The sequence below is a fragment of the Aedes albopictus genome, chromosome 1, assembly GCF_035046485.1.
Source record: "Aedes albopictus strain Foshan chromosome 1, AalbF5, whole genome shotgun sequence".
In the NCBI taxonomy this organism is placed as follows: Eukaryota; Metazoa; Arthropoda; class Insecta; order Diptera; family Culicidae; genus Aedes; species Aedes albopictus.
Window position 1 is genome coordinate 36,498,424 of NC_085136.1, and position 21,620 is coordinate 36,520,043.

At 39.1% G+C, this 21,620-nt stretch overlaps 1 protein-coding gene across 2 annotated transcripts; it reads left to right on the forward strand.

Moving 5' to 3' along the window:
* The first annotated feature begins 806 nt into the window (after positions 1-806).
* LOC115266277 (uncharacterized) lies at positions 807-4,828 on the forward strand. Of its 2 annotated transcripts, XM_062844362.1 has the most exons (3): positions 837-896; positions 955-1,033; positions 1,098-4,828. In XM_062844362.1, the coding sequence occupies exon 3, from the start codon at positions 2,565-2,567 to the stop codon at positions 4,812-4,814; it is 2,250 nt and encodes a 749-aa protein (XP_062700346.1). In that variant the 5' UTR covers positions 837-896; positions 955-1,033; positions 1,098-2,564; the 3' UTR covers positions 4,815-4,828. The 2 variants fall into 2 exon arrangements, with proteins under 2 accessions (XP_062700345.1, XP_062700346.1); XM_062844361.1 differs by having other exon boundaries at positions 807-1,033.
* The last annotated feature ends 16,792 nt before the right edge of the window (positions 4,829-21,620 follow it).

Genomic DNA, 21,620 nt, shown 5'->3' on the forward strand with positions numbered 1-21,620 from the left:
TTTTTTGCCATCCTTTTAGGGATGTTTATTTAAGCTGTTCTAGGATTTACTTCCGGATCACATTCCAAGGATTTTTCCCAGATTTCTAGTCTTTCCCGGATTCTCCCCTGAATTGCTCTCAGATTTCATCCCGAAATCTTAGGGACTTCTTTCGGAAATGGCCTCCCATCTCTGAAATTATTCCAGAAATAGCTCCAGCTTCCAGCATTTTTTTAAAAGTATTTTCACAGCAATTTTTTTTTAAAACTTCCTGAAATTTAATGCGAAAGGTTGTCAGGTATTTTGCGATGTATTCTTCTGGAGATTTCATCTCGAGTTCTTCCAAGAATTCCTCTTGGGTTTTGTAACGATGAATCTGTACCATTTCAATAAGAAATTGTATGAGAGATTTCTTTTCGACCCTTAGACACTTAATACTTTTTTTAGAGTGTAAACGAATATGTTGCAAGCTTACAAAAGTTTGCATAAAGCCATGCGCCACCTGTGAACAACTATTTGAACCGTGAGCTAAACTTTATATCGAAATAAAATAAACTGCAGCATGAGTAAGTCTACATTCAGGCGGTTGTTCAAAATCTGCTCGAATTTGTTTCATGTGGAAAATTCCAGGATTTAATTGCGCATTAGAGAAAATTTGAACGGATTACAGAGCTATTTTCTCTGGCATAACGAAACCCAATCAAAAAATGCTTTGTACGCTCTCCGTACACCCTCGAGTGGGAAATTGCGTCTTAGTTTAAGGTAATATACCAATCCGACCGCGACCGATCTTCATTATTGGTGGAGTTTCCAAAGTGTAGAGTTTGAGTTCGAGCAATAGCTAAGTGGTGAATTTGAAATTCAAATATTAAATCGATATTGGAAAATATCGTTCGCTTTGTACAACTAAATTCGAAGTAATGTCGCGATTAAATTAAAGCTTAGTTTTTATTCTAATGTGCTTGGTATTTTTAGTTGATCTTTTTTTGAGTTCGGTCAGGTTTTGTGGTGAAATACTCGTCCACACCGTGCATTAGTGTGTGACTTGAGACAGGTAAGCTCTAATGTGACCTTATGTGAAGACCACGTGTGAAGTAATGAAATAACTCGTTGATTAGGCCAAGCCCTTCAACGAGGGCAGCCAGTGTGGGTCAGTTCGTGCCGGTGAAGCAGTAGTGGCCAAAATCCAAGCCCGTGAGGCCAAGCAGACGCCAGTGGACGTTACGTTGAATCGACCACGTGTTTTGTCACCGTACTCCTGGGACCTAGGACCCGGATTTGCTAAACTGCCCAACCGTAACACAAGCGAGTGCTGGACCATTTCCGTTCAAGAGTCCCTGCCACCGAACTTCAAGCATACTTCAAGGCCCGTTGGTCATCGGTGCGGATCATTTCGAACTGCTCGACTGTTAGTCGAGACACGTCGGCACGGATAACAGGTAACCGAATCCTCGTCCATCCAGATCCGAATCGGGTACCCGTTTAAGCTAGTTGTGCGATAGGAGCTACGTAAAACGGCTCGATACTCCACCATTCCGGGGACATATCTACCCTGAAGATAATCGCACGCGCGGGTCGGATTCGGACTTCGACGTGAACTGCTTTGAAGAGAATCGTTTGGTGAGTAGATCCTTTTGTGACGACCCCAGAGGACGACGTGGGACCTCGGCCCGGCGTATCAAGGTCAGATATTTCTCCTTTTTTGTGCACGAAGAACTTTTCTCTAGAGAAAACTTAGCTTACCTAAAATTATAAGCATAAAATTAGTTTTGACGTGACGTCACAAGTCAATTTAAAAGGCGCCAGAAAACTCATTAACAGAATCTTGTGAAACTCAAGAAAAGGTTGATGTAATTTGATTTGGATTGCGTGAATAAATGAGTTTTGAAAATTACTTCTAATTTAGTGGAATTCCACCTTTTTCTTCGCGCGCTATAGCTTGTGACGTTGAACGCATTGGTTGTATTTTAGCCGAGACACATGCTCTCCTCGACTGTGTGGGAGGCGTATTGAGTTGGTAAGTTTGGGACGTGATTGAGTTGGCTTAGTTGGTTCGTTCAAATTAGTAACTTTGTCATCTGGAATAACTATAACCTGCCTTGAGTAGAGGAATCTCATGCCGGGATTAGATCACAGTCTTCGGCCCTTCTAACTTTAGAAGGTGGCGCTTAAGTCGCAGACTGCTGTAACAGATAGGAACGTTACATAATGGCGCCCAACGTGGGGCCCGTCAATAGTTTTCAAATTAGTTGGCATTCGATCTTTGAATTAGAAATTGTTTTGAATTGCCTATTTTGAACTCAATATTATTCTATATTCGATTTGAATTGTTAATTTGTCAATAAGTTTTCGCGGTTAAGATACTTAGTTTGTAATTCGGTTTATTAGTTCGGTAGTTCGGTTTATTATTTCGTTTATTCGGTTTTTCGTAAGTGAATTGATTCGTTAGATTAGTATCGGTAATTATTCGGTTTCGGTTAGTGATAGTGCTGTTTTTTCTCTTTATTTTCTTTGGTTTTTAGTTTTGTTTAGTGAATAAGTGATTTTTTTCTAAAGTGAATTGAATATTATTTGGTTTGTTTGACATGGATTTGTTCAAAGTAAATCCTAATCATTTAGATGAGAGTGAAGTGAACTATGAGCTTGCTGTACGAAACTACTCGATCGATAAGTCGGTGGAGAGCCGCAGAAGAGACCTCAGGGTAGTCTTCCGTGATCCGGAATCGGAGAATTACGTCCGGGTGACAGACGAGATGATGAGGGACGACATTCGAGTGGTGCCTACGAAGCTGAAGGAGATTGCAGATCTGTTGGATCAGGGACCCAATCCAACCTGTTTCTCTCGCTTGGTCCACTACTATCAACGAGTTCGTCGATATACCCCTCGTACAGCCCAACAACAGGAAGAGCTACGTTGTTTGCTGGAGATGATTTCGAAGATTTCCGCAAGATACTTTACAACCGGGTTGGATGAAACGGTAGGGTATGGCCCGATTGCAGAATCCACCACTCACGGTAATCCGTCGGATGGTCATCATGGAACTGCGGATCAGTCTTCGAGGAGATCCCACGAAGCTGCTCACGAGACGACCATGAACGTTCAGCGAAATCCAGGATCACCGTGGCTGATGAGTTGGGATGAAGCTGAGGGAGACGCCGGTGGTAACCCCGAACAGCCTGGTAGTGAGATGTCCAAGGTCATACCAGCCCTAGTCGAAGATCTTCTGAATTTTCGCCATTCGGAACCGCCGAAAGGAACTGTTCCTCGTCAAGTAGAATTCTTCAATGCGTTGCAACCGAATCCGTGGAGCCTTCGAGTGCCCTCACCATTGCCTCAGGAAATGCAAAGAGTGGCCGTTTCAGGACTCCAGGAATTTGAAGCTGGATCAGCTGTCCCTCCGAGAAATCAGGATGAAATTCGTCGGATGCCCCTACCGCCTTCAAACGTTCTGAGAACTGGGAATTCCCAGTCTCCGGTTCAGCAGTCCAACGAGTCAGTTCGGAACACTGACCCACCTCGTATGCAGAACAGAGAATACATTCATGTGTCGGAAATTGACACGTACATCAAGAGGTACATCGACCAGATGATTCACCAAGGTGCTTTCCATCCACCAGCTTCAAACCAGGCCGTGAATAACCTCTCTGAGCAGATGGCCAACGTCAGTCTTCCGCCGAGAGCTAACACGAGTCACGCGGGGTTACCGAGTCGACTGGATGTATATCGAAGTGGTACTCCTACTCAGCGAGCCATGCCTGATCCTTCGCCGCCGTTGCAGCTATCTGGATACGGTGCAGGAACGCGTTACCCTCCGGCTGCTGAACATGTTTTGGAGACTGAACGAGATGCTGCTTTCGGTGAGCCGTCGATGAACAGAACCCGAGGTTTCACGCCGCGTAATGATCAGACTGCGAATCTTGGATATTCTCCGGGGGTTCAACGAAATTCCTTTCCAGGTCAGGTTGGCGGATATTCGAGACGATTGCCGCATCAACAGTGCAGCATCATCGAGAAATGGCCGAAATTCACTGGTGACTCCAATGCCGTTCCCGTCACTGATTTCCTACGACAGATAAACATACTATGTAGATCATATGACATCACGAAGCACGAATTGCGGATGCATGCACATTTGCTCTTCAAAGATAGCGCTTATGTGTGGTTTACCACGTATGAGGAAAAGTTCACGTCATGGGAAGTATTGGAGGCGTACTTAAAGATGAGGTACGACAATCCGAACCGAGATCGTATTATTCGAGAGGAGATGCGGGCTCGTAAACAGCGACCTACGGAATTGTTCAGTGCGTACCTTACGGATATGGAGATGCTCGCGCAGAGAATGATTAAGAAGATGTCGGAAGTGGAAAAGTTCGAGATAATAGTCGAAAATATGAAGCTTACTTACAAGCGTAGACTCGCCCTGGAACCCATTCACTCGATTGAGCACCTGGCACAGCTTTGTTTTAAATTTGATGCTCTTGAGTCCAACTTGTATACGTGCTCAACTCAACCCCGGCCAACGATTCACCAAATCGCTTGCGAGGAAGAAGTAGTCGAAGATCACTACACCGGTGAAGACTGGGAGGAAGTTTGTGCTTTGAAGCCCAGAATGGGAAGAGGTTTCGGCAGACCTAAACAAAATCCAGAAAGTTCGGGTGAAAAAACCAAGCAGGCAATCTGTTGGAATTGCCAACGAGTCGGACATATGTGGAAAGATTGTGATAAGCGAAAGACCATCTTCTGCCATATCTGCGGTTTGACGGACACGACGGCGTACAGATGTCCTAACAAACACGACTTAGGTCAGAAAGAAGAATTGCCAAAAAACGAGTAATCGAGGGCAATTCTGGGAATCCTTGTCCTCGTAACTCGATTCAGGAGATTCCCAAACCGCACTACAGCATTTTCAACAGTATCCATCAAATTAGTACCACATTTCACCGCTGTCCACATTTAAAAGTGAGAATTCTGTCTGAAGAAGTTGAGGGACTAGCGGACACCGGAGCCAGTTTATCGATCATCAGCTCTGTTGATCTGATCAATAAGCTAGGGTTAAAAATTCATCCCATTCCCATCAAAATCTCTACCGCTGATGGAACAGCCTATCGTTGTCTAGGCTACGTAAATGTGCCCTTCTCCTACAAGCAGACCACTCACGTGATTCCGACAATAATTGTGCCAGAAGTCACGAAGCGTTTAATTCTAGGAGTGGACTTTCTCACCAAGTTTGGCTTCCAGTTAGTTTCACCGAGGGCTGAAACGTCCAACAACCTCGACGTAGACGAACGTCAGACCGAGTTAACGTGTGCAGAGGACTACTTCGGGGATCGTACTGAGAAAATTTGTTTTCAACTGGAGCCGTGTCCTGATTTCACTTTGCCAAAAAACAACGATGAGACAATTGATGACAGTCTGGAGATGCCGACCGTTGAATTGCCCGAGAAGTCTTTGCAGACCTTAGAAGAGTTGACTACGGAACATAATCTCACTACAGCAGAGCGAGAAGCACTCTACCAAGCAGTCAAACGTTTGCCGGAAACACGAGAAGGTCAACTAGGTCGGACACAACTGATTGAACATCGGATCGATCTTTTAGCGGAGTCTAAGCCAAGAAAAACGTCTTATTATCGGTGGTCGCCGAGTGTAGAGAGCGTGATCGACGCAGAAGTTCAACGAATGAAAGACCTGGGGGTTATCGAGGAGTGCCAAGGCCCTGTGGATTTCCTCAACCCGCTTCTTCCGATTAAAAAAGCAAATGGAAAATGGAGAATTTGCCTTGACTCCCGACGACTCAACCAATGCACCAAAAAGGACGACTTTCCGTTTCCCAATATGATGGGGATCATCCAGCGGCTTCCGAAATCCAAGTTTTTCTCTGTAATCGACTTATCTGAGTCTTACTATCAGGTACCCCTAGAACTATCGGCCAGAGACAAAACCGCGTTTAGAACGAACAAGGGTTTGTTCCGGTTCGTTGTAATGCCGTTCGGATTAACAAACGCACCCGCAACTATGGCCCGCTTGATGTCACGCGTCCTTGGACATGATCTCGAACCATACGTCTACGTATATTTAGACGATATCATTATCGTGTCGAATAGTCTGGAAGAACACATCCGTTTGATTGAGTTGGTCGCAGCGAGACTTCAAAAAGCCGGTCTGACAATAAACTTGCAGAAGAGCAAATTTTGCCAGAAGACGATTAAGTATTTAGGATATGTTCTGTCGGAGGAAGGCTTGTCGATGGATGTCAGCAAAATCCAGCCCGTCCTCGACTACCCGGCTCCGAAGACCGTAAAAGATGTTCGCCGCCTTCTTGGACTCGCGGGATTCTATCATAAATTCCTTCCAAACTATGCGGAAATTACGACGCCCATTACCAACCTTCTCAAAAAGGGAGTGAAAAAGTTCGCCTGGACAGCAGATGCAGATGTCGCCCTCGAGAAATTGAAGACTGCCTTAATATCAGCCCCGATATTGGCCAACGCAGACTTCGCTGTGCCCTTCATCATCGAAACCGATAGCTCGGATTTAGCGATTGGTGCAGTGCTTGTACAAGTACAGAATGGGGAACGGAGGCCTATAGCATACTATTCTAAGAAACTGTCGAGCACTCAGAGGCGCTACAGTGCGACCGAGCGCGAGTGCCTCGCCGTTCTTTTAAGTATTGAGAATTTCAAGCATTTCATCGAAGGTTCTCAATTTATAATACAAACCGATGCTATGAGCTTGACCTTCTTGAAGACCATGTCGATTGAAAGCAAATCTGCAAGAATCGCCAGGTGGGCGCTCAAGCTTTCCAAGTACGACATGGTGCTGGAGTACAAGAAAGGCTCCGAAAACATTCCGGCGGATGCCCTCTCGCGTGCCGTAAATCAGGTTGATGTTTTGGATCCCTACATTTCGCAGCTAAAACGTATGATCGAGAGCTTCCCGGAGAGATACTCCGACTTCCAGGTGTGTGATGGCAAAGTTTATAAACATATCTACAACGCCACCGAATTTTTTCTTTCATTTTTCCCATTATTTCTTAGGCATTGATCTCCATTCAAATCTCTCAGAATTCTTTCAGTGATTCTCCCGGGAATTTTCCTAACATTTTTCTCGAAATTGTTCAGAGATCTCCAGGGCAAAGACTGCTCTTAGCATTCTTAAATTCTTCCTGGAATTGTTTATAAATTTATGGAGAAAAACTTCTAGAGACTCATTTAGAAATTATTACAGAAAATGCTTCTGAATTTCTCACGGAATTGATCCAGGAATGTCACGTCGATTTGTTTCAGGTTTTTTCTCAGGAAGTCTTGTAAACATTTCTCCTAGATTTTTTCAGGCGTTGACTCCGGAATTCTTTTCAAGTTTTTTTCAGGATTTCTGTGGAAAATTTGCCCGGAACTATAAAATTAATGCTTTTGAAATTCCTCAAAAAAAATCACAGATTTCTATCCAAATACTCCTTTCTATGGGAGCTCGTACAAGATTCCATCCGCAATTATTCCAGGGATTTTTTTTTCGGAATTATTACCCTTCTTATCAGAACTTCTTCCAGAGTTTTTCCATGGAATTATTCCGAAATAGTATCTCACGCAAATCTTCACCAAATTTCTGCTGACTTTTCCCAAGATTTTCCCCTTAATCTTTTCCGGTGATGTTAACAACATTGTTCCAGAATTGTCCCAACGGCTTGTTCCAGTTTTCTTTTCCGAAGTATTTCCAGAATTCTTTCAGGAAATATTCAAGAATACCTTTGGGAATCCTTGCAAGGATTCCTGCTGCTATTTTTTGTTGCGATCCATCCACGTATTCTTCCAAGAAATCTTTCATGCATTTCTTCCGGTAGCGATTACTTGTTAAATTCTTCTTCGGATTTATTTAGGAGTTCTCCCAAGGACTTCTTCCAAAATTCTTCCAGGGATTGTTCCCGGGATCTTTGAAAGTGTTTCTCTCATCATTTTCTTGGCATTATTTCAAAGGTACATCGTCTCGATTTTTTATATTTCCAGAGAGTGATCGTGCAAATCTTTGCAGGATTCTTCCCGGTATTTTTTCAGAAATGTCTTCCCATAATGTTTATTAATGTCTTCTCATAAACTTTTTGTTTTTTTTTTCAAGAATACCTTCCTGAACTTTTCTAGGCAATCCATACACATTTTGTTCCGAAGATTCAAACGAAGTTTATCTCCAGGTATTTCTTCCGGGCTCCAAGATTTTTTCTAGAAATTCCTTCAGAATTTCTTCAAGTTTTTTTATGTTTATTCCTCCAGAGATTTTTCCTGATATTCTCCTAGGGATTCTGTTCGGAAATCTTCATAAGATTCCTCACGGTACTTTTTCCAGAAATTTCTTCCGGATTTTTTTTTCTGGAAATCCTATCCTGCACCTTCTCAAGAATATTTTTAAGATTTTTTCTAGGAATTCCTACTAAAATTCTTCTTTGGATATTCGGAAATTTGAAAATGATTTCACTTAGAGTGCTCTTATGGATTTCATCAGGAAATCTACTTTTCTTCTTATGGATTGTTTCTAGAATTTTTAGAGTGATTTCTCTAAGAAATTCAGTTTCTATCAAAGATTTTTCAGAATTCTTTCAAAAAGTTTTTCATGGTAATCTTTAAGGAATTCTTCTTGATTTCCCTTCATGGAATTCTTTCGAATTCTTCCAGGATTTTCTTCCTGTGTTTCCAAAATTGCTTAGTGAGATCTTTTGGAATTTTACCATAAATTTAAACTTGGAAGTTTTCCAAGGATTCTTTTGAGAACTATTTTCCAGAATTGTCCTGTTATTTGTGGACTTCGTGTGTTTCGTGGCCGTTCGATTGCGAATTGCAGTATTCTGGCCGTTTTGTTAGCCTCGGCCTTGGCCTCGGCGTGTGAGTTCGATTCCCGCTCCAATCGCTGAAAACTTTTCGTTAAACGGAAAATTCTCCACTGGATCACTTTGTGTTTCATATGTTTTCCGTTTGTGGTTGTTCAATCTGCGCAACCTCTGGTTGAAGACACTGCCACACCGTGTCTTTTTTTATTTATTTTAGATGATTTCTTTGAATTTCTGGAAAAAAATCTTTCAATACTTGTTTCGGGATATCTTTCAGAGATTCCGTTTGGAATTCTACTGGATGTTTTTCTCAGAAGTATTCTAAAGATTTCTTCCAGAATTCTTTCAAATATTATTTCCACAACTTACTAGGAACTTCTCTCGGAATCCTCCCAGAATTCTTTCAGGAAATTCTTCCTGGGATTTTCTCTCGGAATCCTTACGCGCATTCCTCCTGGAATCCTTACAAGGATTCCTTTCGGTGTCTTTCCTTGGATCAATACTGGAACTCTTCTAAAATTCTTTCAGCTATTCCTTCTGTAAATTTTCAAAGCTTTCTTTTTGAGATGGAGCCTTTTGGGGGCATCCATTTAGTACGTCACGCAAAATTTGAGAATTTTGGACTCCCCTCCCCCCTTCTCAATGGTTTTTCGTATACCTATTACATTGCTCGTCTCACTTTTCAGACCCCACCCCTCCTCCCTATAAGCGTGAAGTACTTTGTGGATTTTTTCAATTTTTTTTAATTTCCAGAAATCTTACAAGTGTCCCAACGCGAATTTTTCCAGGAGTTTTTCGAGATGTTCTTCCTGGAAATCTACATTTGAATCCTCTCGTGATTTTTCCAGGGATTTTTTCGGGGATCCTTCTCGATATTTTGCCAAAATGCTTTCACATGAATTCTTCAGAAACTTCTTCATAATTCTTATAGTGATTATCAGCAGAATTCTTCTAAACATGTCGCCCGGATCGCTTTAAGGGATTCCTTATGGATTGTATTCAAGAGATTTAATCTTTGAATTCTTTCAAGTGATCCTCCCGGGCATCTTCAAAGATTTCTCCTGGGTAAATGTTATTCAAAGAAAATTTATCTGTAAATTCCCCAATAGACCCTGTCAGACCATCCTCTAGAAACTACCCTGGTTTTTAAAAATCTCCCAAAGCTTTCTCTGCCAGAGAAATCTTTAGATCTAGAGAAAGGCCTGTACTCGAAAAAATGCATCACAGTAAATGGTGTATAACTTTGGATTGAACGCATCCAAACAGCTGATTTTTCAAACAGTTACTGTATAGTATGTGTAGATAATGCCATGAAAGTTTCATAAAAATCGGCAAAGTATTGGCGAAGATATCTCAGACGCAAAAAATGCGAGAGCAAGCAAACATGCGTTCAAACAAAAGTTATACACTATTTACTGTGGTGCATTATTTTTTCGAGTACAGGCTTTATCTTCCTGAGCCTTCAAAAAAAAAAATCGTAAGCAATTCTCTATGAATTATTCAAGATTTGCCCAGAAATTATTCCAGAGATTGTACGCGGAATTTTTTTGGTTTCTTAAAAAAATGATCGAGAAATTGTTTTAGAGGCATTTCCCCAAAGGTTCCCCTTGGTTTCCTTGCAAAAATTCCACAAGAATTTTCCGAAGCGATTTCTTCCAGGGACGATTCTAAAGATTTGCTCTTGAATTCTTCAAAAGATTTATCCAGAAATTCTTACAGAGATTCCTCTAGCAATGCCTTTTGAAAATCCACCACAACGTCCAGAAGGAGTTACTTTAGATTTACTTTGAAAAATTCTCCAGAAATCTTTCTACACTAATTCATACAAGAGTTTCATCAGATCAGATCGGATTTCTTTCAGATATATATTAATAACTTCCCTCTGAAGCTTCCATGGAACTTCTCTAGAGATTCCACCAGGACTTTCTCCACGGGTTTTCCATAAGATTTCACCAGCGAACCTTTCTGTCGTTCCTTCCGGAAGTTCTTCCTGAGATTCGCAAATTCCTCTATGAGTTTGCTAGATAGGAAAAACCAAAAACTCTTTCTATTATCTTTATTACGAAATTTTTAGCCCGGGCTAGTACGTCTCGGGACCCAAAGCTTCAATTCCGCAATTCCAAAATTCGGCAAGTTAGAACAATCATGTCTACCTGTCTAACAGTGCACAGTGGTCCACGAACCAGATTTACGAGGAGAGATGCATTCAGCGCCTTCAAATGATTGTTTAGACAAATATGATCTTCTACAAAGTTGTCCCTAGTGGCTAGTGGCCTTCGATTTATACTAGTTTTTCTGGCCATTCTGGCAACACCTTCCGAACAGCTGTCAAACGACTGCAGACCCATCAGCATACTTGAGCTAGCCACCCCACCCATTCCAGTTGCAATCAGCGAGTCAATAAGATCTATTTCCAATTCGAATAAGTGTTCTTTTTTCGGTAGAAGTTAAGGTGATTCATCTCAAATAAAATTGTTATAGTGCATGCTAAAAAACGTTATCTAATAAAATCGATGGTGAGCCGTATGTAGTTTGAGTGTTCCAAATATTAAGAAGAACGAATTGGAAGATTACAATCCCACCGGGGATCACTCTAATGTGCTGCTGCTGCTAATTTGTGCCTCCGTTGTGTGCTGCTGTAAAAGTGCTTCAACCGATTCAGGACACCTCCACCCCCACGAATTCTGGTGTAATGTGACGAAAACCACACAGCGTAGGGTAATCGCCACCACTAGGTATATGTATTCTTCAGGAAAGTTGTAGATCTATCAATTTTGAGCAAGTTTTCTGAAGACAGATTTTATGTAGCTTTTAAATTGACCGAGCTGGAGACATTTTTCTGAATTAGCTTAGGGTGGTTCAAGAAAACCCGGTTTTCTGGCATTAATTTTTTCAGTATTGATTTTTCACCTAAGTCGCCTAAGAAACACTTGAAGACGCGTCATTTCATGCGCTGAGCTGGTTGTTATCTCTTTTGGTTCAATAGTTACAGGTGTTTTTCTTAAAAATCATAGTTTTTCGAAAAGGTGATATGATGATATGCAAACATAAAAAATATATTTTTCCAGCATTCAAAAAAAGAAATATTGTTATAAATCATATCAAGAAATTAGAGGGGTGTTATTTTTGTAACTGAAGTAAAACATACTTGAAAAGTGCCATTTTCTTTCTAGAAAATCATTGATATCTTTTGAACGGAATGACGTTAGCAACATTCAGCAAGCTCAGACAACTTTGATGAGAAATGTGAAACAAAAAAAAAATAAAGCGTTTAAACTGTTTTGACCAAATTTGGAGCACTTTTCCATAGTTTTCATAGAGTGACGCTAGCACAAATTCAACTGGAAATCCAAGTATTGATAACTTAAAATTAAATTGCCAGGTTGAATATATGTTTAGGAAATAACAAAATAAAATATCTATTAATCTGCATGGTTTTCAAAAAACAATCTTTTTTTCGGTATATACCAATGCTGTATTTCCAATTATCAAATATCTCATGTTTCCAAGGACTTAACAACTGTCAGTTCATCAAATCAGAACTGTTGGCCTGTTTCCAAGCAACATAAGAACATACTGCCAAATGCACTTGAACAGGAGCTGCATTTCCGCCCGTTAACCACTTTGCATAAGCACCACTCCATTTTCAAGTGGAAAAACAAGCCACTATTTATAAAGGATTTTCCACTCCGTGGTGAATACTAGCTGTGATGCGATTGAATGGCACAATTTTCCTGCTTCGTCTAAAAACGAAAAACTCTAGAAAACACAACATAGCTTGCTATGCTGCATGGAATCCCATTACCGATGGTAATGGAGTCCTTGGGGAAAGTTTTGACCATTTTGCAGTCGATTCTCGAAAGTGTAACAACTAGCTGAAAACTTATTCCAGCGAGGAGACGTTGACCGTTCCATAAGCACGATCTGGTAATGACCTGTTTGCTGACACTTCAATGCGCTGCACTACACTGCTGCTTGGCAAAGATGATGATTATTTCCGTTTTGGTGTTGGGATAGTTTTTCGTTTGCCGGAATGAACCTCGTACACAACGGTAATTTTGAGGAAGAGTACTAACATATTTTAGACGGAATGTAATTAAACCTTGTTTGAGACTAATGGAAAGTTTTCAGTAGCGTTAAAACGCGGTTTAATGGTGATTGTTATCATTCACAATATTTTAGTTTTAAATTCAGATTTAGAATCTTCTTCTGATTACACTAGTTTACAACATTTTTGAACTCGGTAAGCTGATGACCATTTTTGGTGTAGAATCATGTCATGAGTTCGAAAACGCGAAGGAAAAAAATTACAGTGGAGCGGATTTTTTTTGACTTTCCATACAAGCTTGATGATTTGAAATCGATTTTTGTTCTATTTTTAAGCAACGTCGCTCACTTCACACATCTCATTCTCCATAATCAATGCTCCGATTGCGCTGATTTTTTTACTGTAACTCGTCTACATATGATATGTCAAATAAACGTTGAGAAAGAATTTTTAGATAGTTTTTTTTCTTATTGAAAAAAATACATTTCTTCATATACTTTTGGAGATTTAGCTAAAATTTAAGGAGATCGTCCCTAAAACTCGTCAATATCTTGAATTTTGTCAATCTGACGCAAAACCTGCATTCAGATGATCGAATGGTATTGTATTCAGCTTTTAATTTATGGAAAAAGATTTAAAATTGGTTGAACATAACGCAAGATATTTGAATTTTAGTAAATTACATATTTTTAAAAGTTGTAAAACTCGATATTGAGCTAAAACTTAAAAACTGCTCTACTTAAATTTTTTTGAAGCACGGTTTCGAAATCAGTGCTAAATTGTAATTCAAAAATTTTGGTCGATAACAGAAGTTCACGACTTTCGTTTTATTTTGTAAACTAGTGTTATGATTGTGCTTGGGTTTGAAGCTTTAAATGATAACAAGCAGATTTAAATTTGAATTTCACTTGAGGATCACTTCGAAATTCTTCTATGAGGATTATCGTACAGCCGCCTTGCTTATTATATTTCAACATGTACCAATCGCTTGCGGTATGGTACGAGTTTCTATTGTTTGTTTAACAATCACACAATCAATGAAAATAAAACTATTTGAACGACAGTTCTCTGTCCTACATTGATATCTGAACAAAAAATATCTTCAAAATCTTGCTTTAGCGCGACCGGACCAAGCAGATGAATAACAAGCGATTTCGCAATTTTCCCCGAGAAGATGATTTCGACTATTGCTATACCAGTTGTGGTATAGTGTGATAAGCAACCCTCACTCGGTACCCCACGTTACTCTACGTACCGAGCAGCAGTAAGTCCCTAGATTTGGAAATCATAAAATATTTCGCACAGCAGAGCACTTCCGAGACGGAAGACGGATTCCACTGAGATATGAATGAGTGGTTTGGAAAAAAACCATCGCCATCAATCTTCGGCGCCTGCGGCAGTTGTCTATTTTAGGCAGCCCCAACATCAGGGGGCATCATCGCGATTTGTCGTTCCTTCCTTGTGTGCATTGCTAGTGGTAGTATACTGGTCAATGGTGAAGAAAAGCTAAAGATAACCACGACGGTAGTTAAAGAGAAACAAGGACGTTGTTGTGAAGAAACATAGCTGGAAGATATCGACTACAGTCAGCGTGAACCGTAATGAGTGCATGGACTAGCAAATGCCGATTGGTTTTTACGACTTTTTGAAACCAGAAGCGATAAGTTTTGGCCATGAACGGGTGATTATCAGAAATACAAAAAGTAAAGTTTGTATTTTTCATCAGTACAATATGATACTGATGAGTGATGAGAAATTTAAGCTGAGAGATGAGAGGTGAGATGCAAGACGCGATGAGAGATAACAGATGAGAAATTACCATGATGATGATAGTTTTGATTGTGATGAAAGATGCGAGATGATTATAATTATGAGAGATAAGAGATGTGTCATGTCAGGTGAGAGATGGGAGATAGTATACAGATAAGAGAAAAGAAATGAGAGGTGAGAGTCAATAAATGTGAGATGTGTGATAAGAGATCGTGATGAGAGATTAAACATGACAGGTAAGAAATCGGAGTAGAGAGGTGAGAGATGAGTGATGGTAGCTACGAAAAAAGAGGTGTGAGATGGGAGGTAAGAGTCAATAGATGAGAGATATGAGAGATGAAAGATAAGAAATGAGATATGACAGGTGAGAGATGATAGATTAGAATTGAGGGATGAGATGGGAAATGAAAGATGAGAGTTAAAAAATGATAGAAGAGATACAATAGATGAGCGATGATAATGACAGCTGACAATGATAATGATGAGAGATGGTTTAGATTAGAGATGATAAATAAGAGGTGAGAGATGATAGATGACAAAGTAAGTGAGATGTGAGAAGTGAGATGAGAGATGAGACATGAGAGTCGATAGATGGGGGATGAGAGATATGAAATAAGAGATGAGAGATAATGATGATGAGAGTCAAGAGATGAGAGATGAGAAATGGAAGATGAGATATGAGAAATCAGAGATGAGATACGAGAACTGAGAGATAAGAAATAATGTATAAGAGATGATGATGATAAGAGATGAGAGATGGGAGATTGATTGATTTGTCTTTATTAAAGAGACTTTCAGCCCTCGATGGGAGATGGTGATAATGATGATTTTGACTATTATGAGAGATTAGAGATGACGATGATAAAGATGACACATGAGGCGTGAATTATGAGAAAAGAAAGATGAGAGGATAAAGGTAAAAGATGAAAGATGGGAGATAAAAAGTGAGGGATGAAAATCGATATATGAAAGATATGAGATACAGTAAAACTTCCAGGAATCGATATTGAAGGGACCATCGACACAAGGAAATATCGAGTAGTGGCACAAAAATCCTTTGGGAAGTTTTTTGGGGGGACCATCATAGTAACCCAGAAGTTATTTTTCAGCATGGAAAAAAAATACCTCCATGAGTTGATATCGAGTCAAGGAACAGTCGACTCATGGAGGTTCGACTGTAGAAGATAAGATATGAGATAGTAGAGAAAAAAGATGAGAAATGAGAGGAAAGAGATAATAGATAAGAGATAGAGATAAGAGATAAGGACTGTATCGTTAATTATGAGTACACCTGGAAATTGCTGTATTTGAAAATGTTTTATTTATTTTGTAAATTAAATTTAATTACATTATGTATTGACCATCAGAAAAGCCCATAATATCATTTTATGTTTGATTTTTTTTGGGGATCTTGCCAGCTCTCGAACCTTCTGCTTGGTGTTCTTCATAAGGTTTTGTACAACCGTTCCGTCGATGGTTTTGCTTGGGTTGACCCAGTTTTTCTTGAATTTGATGATGTCCTCTGCTCCTCTATCCTTTTGTTGTAGTTTCCTTTCATCAAAGCCAAATATTTCTTAATAGGCCTTATTTGCGGGCAATTTGAAGGATTTATTGCATTTTCCACAAATTGGACATTGTTATCTTCATATCAGTCAAAGGTGTCAAGCCTGCCACTGTGTAGGATGCCAAATCCGGCCAAAATAAAGGAGGCTTTCAAATGAGTGGCAGAATTAGTTTGTGGAGACATTCCTTCCGGTATATTTCGACGTTCATACTTGGGACGGTGAAGAAAGGTGATGATTTCATACGACTTTGACAAATTGCTTGCCAAACCAACACATTTTCCCAAAAAAAATGATTTTTCCGAATTCGGAACATCAGTGCCACGCTTCACAGTGAAACATTGTGCCCCTGGAAGTACCTTGAAGGCCATCCATGATTATACACATGTAATTTTTGCTCAAAACCGTCGTACAGTTTCCGAGCCCGAGTTTTCACATAATCCGCCAGCATTTGACTGCTTTTTTGGACATTTCTGTTTTGGGTAGGTCTTCGGGGAATTACGCTCCTTGGTGCGCTGAACCATACCAATAGTCGTTTCACACTTTTTTGCGCAATACATGATGCATACCTCCTTTTTTCTTTAAAGATTTTGCAAATTTTGCTGTTCAAATTTGACTTGGACGCACCTGGTTTTCTGCCGCGTTCGGGTGAGTCTTAAATCAAAAATCTATCTCGAGATGTCTTAGGAAAATGCTCTTATTACTCTAACGATCCTCTAACGATATTCCTCGAAACAACTCAAACAAGAACTTCTCCAAGGATACCTACAGAAATTCCTTCAATAATTATTTCTTTAATATCCTCATGGGTTCTTAAAACAATCAAAGTTTCCTTCAGAATTGTCTCCAATGATTCCTTAAGGAACTCTTTCATGGAACGTACAGGAACTCCTCTAAGAATTCCTTCTAAAATTTTCGTATGCATTCTTCCAGAAACTCCTTCAATGATAACATAAGAAATTTCTCCAGTGGATGCATCGACAAGTTATCAAAGATTTTTTTTCAGGAACTTCTTCGAAAATTCCTTCAAAAATTCTTCCATACTCTTTTGTCTATTTTCTCATCCTTCAGGAATACCCTTATGAATTCTTCTAACAATCCCATAGATTTTCTAAGTAATGCCTCCAAGTGTTTCTTTAAAAAATTCATCAAGAGAATTGCAGCAATAATCCCTTCAAGTTTTCTTTCAGATACTCTTCCAAAACTTCTCGCAAGAATTCTTCCAAGTTCCTCCAAGCATTGCTGAAGGAATTTCTCCGAGAGTTCCTTCAGGAACTTCTACACAAATTGCATCAAGAATTGCACCAAAAATTTAAATCACAACGCCTTCTATTATTCATTCCGAAATTCCCTCAAGGATTCCTTTCACTGCGTGAGCGATTCCAATTGGAAGCTGTACTTACACTTTGAACAGCGCCTTAATGTATTCTATTCTAATGAATGATGGCAGAATGATGAGCACGAGAATGTTGATGTGTGGCTGTTGATTGTTCCTTTTTCCAGTCCGATTAGGAGTCGATTATGAGTTGCCGTTCGCCGATGTCCAAGAATCCGAGTCCATTTGAGCCATGGGCTCAGAAGAGGGTCAGTGTCAGCTGCTCTCAGGGGGGGGAAAGCAACTGACGAAAGTGCCGGGGCTGGATGGAACCAATGACCATCTGCTTATGAAGCAAACATGTGACCAATTGCGCCACGGGCCCCGGCAATTATGTGTGTATTATGCCAGCAAAATTTGATGATTATTGGTATAGTAGTTTCAGTAGTACAATCGAAACAATAAAGGGAGCTGACTAATTGCTCCCTGAGGGGCTAAAATCACGTTCAGTCCCAATACATTTTTCGACTATAAATTTGTTGATACTGCATCGATTTGTTTGAAATTTTGCCTATGCTAGAAATGTAGATTGAGAGGTTTGAGTTCAAAATATTAGCCATTTCCTTTACCGAATTCAAAAGTTACAGCGCTGACAAGCAAAACTAGGGGCTGTACAAAATTCAATGACGCACATTCTACTGTTTCATTGCTGCAGCAAAAAGTACTGCACTGATTCACCTGAAATTTTCCAGGTGAAATGAACATATCTTAAGATGCTATCAGGCCAAATTTGAGCAATTTTAATGTATCTATTGCAGAGTTACAGTCGTATTTCTATGTCCCGATTATTGCGGATACAGGCTTTAGCTAATGCCGAATGGTTTTTACGACTTTTATAACCAGGAGCGATAAGTTTTGGTGATGAACGAGTTGTTGTCAGAAATTCAAAAAGTTATGTTTGTACATGTGTATAATTAGGTACGTCCGATTTTATAGGAAGAATCCCAAACACAAAACCAAACAGTACGAGCTCACCAACCCATTAATAAATACTAAAACCCGTTTTTTACAGGTTATTTTTATGTAGATTTAATGTATGGCTCTACCCCATTTGGAATAATACCATTTGGCATAATGCTGTTTGGCATAAAGTCATGTAGCATAACGTCTATTTGGCATAATGGCGTTTTTTAATACGAAGAACAGCCTTCTCGGTAAGAATGTGCATATAGTAATTAATATAATGGCATTATGCAAAATGGCGTAGAGCCTTGATTTATGCACCTCTTATACTCCGCATAAAATTTGTTTATTTGTCTAATCAAAACAGGACGATCTCCTTCTTCTACTTCTTTTTCTTTGCGTAACGTCTCCACGGCACGGGCACAAAGCCTGCTCCCAGCTTAGTGTTCTACAAGCACTTCCACAGTTATTAACGAAGAAATTCCTCTGCCAATGACCATTTTGCGTGTGTATATCGTTTGGCAGACACCGAGATACTCTATGCCCAAGGAAGTCTAGAAATTTTCCATTACGAAAAGTTCCTGGACCGGCAGAGAATCGAACCCGTCATCCTTAGCATGGTGATGCTACATACCCACACGCTTACAGCCGTGGGAATGGAGCCTTTCAGGGATGATTTCTGGCGCTTGAAGTACCTTCAAAGATGTCTCCGAGGCTTTTCTTGACAATTCCTACATGAATTTTTATTGATGATCTTCCAGGCAAGCATTCATGTAATTCTGCAAGAATTTTAAAGAAGATTTTTCCAGGATTTCGACCAAGATTTACGCTCTGAATACCTCCAGAAATTCCTGCACGAAATGCTTTTGAGTTTTATATGAAACCTCCTTCAAGATATCCTGCAATGATTTCTTCAAGAGGTATTCCACGAATTCCTTCAATAAGACCATTGAAGATTTATACAGGAAATGCTCCATAGATTTCTTCGGCAATTTCTCCCGAGCAGAAGGGAATAGCAACAGCATAATAAAATGTGTTATTTTGGAAAAATAACTGAGTAGCGGAAAGAGTTATTTTCATGTTATTTACATAACATATCCTGTTATAAACTTGTCTGTCATAGGCGGCAAAATAACAAAAATTATAACAAAAAAATGTTCCTGGAAGACCTGTTTAATAACATGTTTTGTTAGTTTCAATACCAACTTAATAACAGCGAATTTTTTAAATATTTCAATAACAAATTTTGATATGAATACGTTATTGATAACAATCTGAAAACAAAATTTGCTTTTTTTCTGATGCGGATAGGAACTCCTCCAAAGTCCCATATGCATTCAATGGGATACGCAACAATAGGATCTATTGTTAAATGTTTCATTCATAATTGGGACGCTATTGTTGTTGCAAGCGATTTATTATTAAAAACAGAGAGAAACAATAGTTTTCGTTTATTTTCCAAACAACTTACGATGAAAAACTACCGTCGTTTTGAAACCCTTTATTAGGCGGTTCATTTTTTATAAGATTAATTTACTTTTTTACCTCATTGATTGACACATTTATCCAAGTGAATCTAAGTGAGCTCGATGCAGTGAAATCAATAAAAATAAAATGCCTAAAAATAATCAATGGAGTTCTTGATGACTTATTTTTTACATTTTTGTCGAAAATGTGTTGTTCGTCCTTGAATTCCACCAGTTGATCCAATATGTTTCATAATGGCTAACACTCTTTTGCACTCTCTATTTTCGTATTCATACCAAACTAAAACTGGGACAAAAAAAAAACAGGTATACTTTTCAAAGTGCTTATAAAACAAAAAGCTGTTAAGTTGGCTCTGTCGCAGTTAAAACGTAATGTTAGTAAGAAGAGGAACTGATGACAAAATAATATTTTCTCTTACAGTTCCTCACGGAATGCTGTGAACAACGAAAATCTCGAATGGTATAGTTTTGATTGCAAAGCTAGTTATGTTCTAATATTAATGATCAACTATTTGTACAGTCTCAATGACATAATAATAACTGAACAACAAAACATGTTATTGAAATGTAATTTAAAGAAAATATACCAAGAGCACGATCATAACAAAATAAGATTGCCCAACAGAACATGTTATGGAACGGTGATGACTTAATAAGTTTATAATAACAAACCGAGATATAAAAACAGGTTTTGTGATTCCGTTGTTATTATTTTGATATTTTCCTCTGCTCGGGCTTCAACGATTATTTTTTGATGATTTTTGACAATGATTCCTTCAGTAATGCCTACAAAGGTTTCCATGGACCGTTTGTCATTTTGTCCAAGTATCTAATCAAGTACTTATCCAAAAAATTCTTCAAATATTTCTCCAATAATTACTCGAAGGACTCCCTGAGAATTGTCTCAAAGCATTTTTGCAGATGCTTTTTTTTTCAAAAATTCGTTCGGAATCTTCTTTTAAGTTTTTCTGGGATTTCCTTCAAGAACTCCTTTGAAAAGTCGTCGAAGCATTTCTACAGTTATTTCTCCAAGTATGCAAAAAAATCCTAAAAGGATTCATTCCATAAGTCTTCCAAGGATTCTAACAGGAATTTCAGCTCAAACGTCATCAGAACATCATCTCAGGATTCCTTAGGTAATTCCTTTAAACAAACTTATGGGAATTTCTCGGAATATTGCTTTCAAGAAATCCTTCAAAAGTTCAATCAATAATTTCTCCAATGATTTCTTTAGTAGTTCCTACAATGATTGTTTCAGAAATTATTTTAGGCATTTCTACAGAAATATCCTCAAATCTTCAAAGGTTTTTTTAGGTATGACTGTGATGTTTCTGAAATTGTCTTATGTATGCTTCCAGGAACTCCTCTGAAGATTACTTAAGAAACGCCTCCAGTGATTTCTTCGACATCTTATCTAAGATTTTTTCAAGAAATTCTCCTAGAATTTCTACAGAAATTCTTTCATAAATTCCTTCTGTTTGTTACCCATGTTACCCAATGAATTCTTTTAAAAATGTCGCCTTAGATTTCCTGAGAAAGTCCTTTAATTATTTGTTTACAAAATCCTTCAGCAGGATTGCAGCAGTAATTCCTACAAATTTTCCTTCAGAAACACCTCCAAAGCTTCTCTCAAGAATTATTTCAAAGCTTACTCCTGTCATTCTACACACCCAAATCTCTATC

Excerpts from the sequence above, each read along its gene's own strand:
- LOC115266277 (XM_062844361.1), top strand. The coding sequence starts at position 2,565 with ATGGATTTGTTCAAAGTAAATCCTAATCATTTAGATGAGAGTGAAGTG.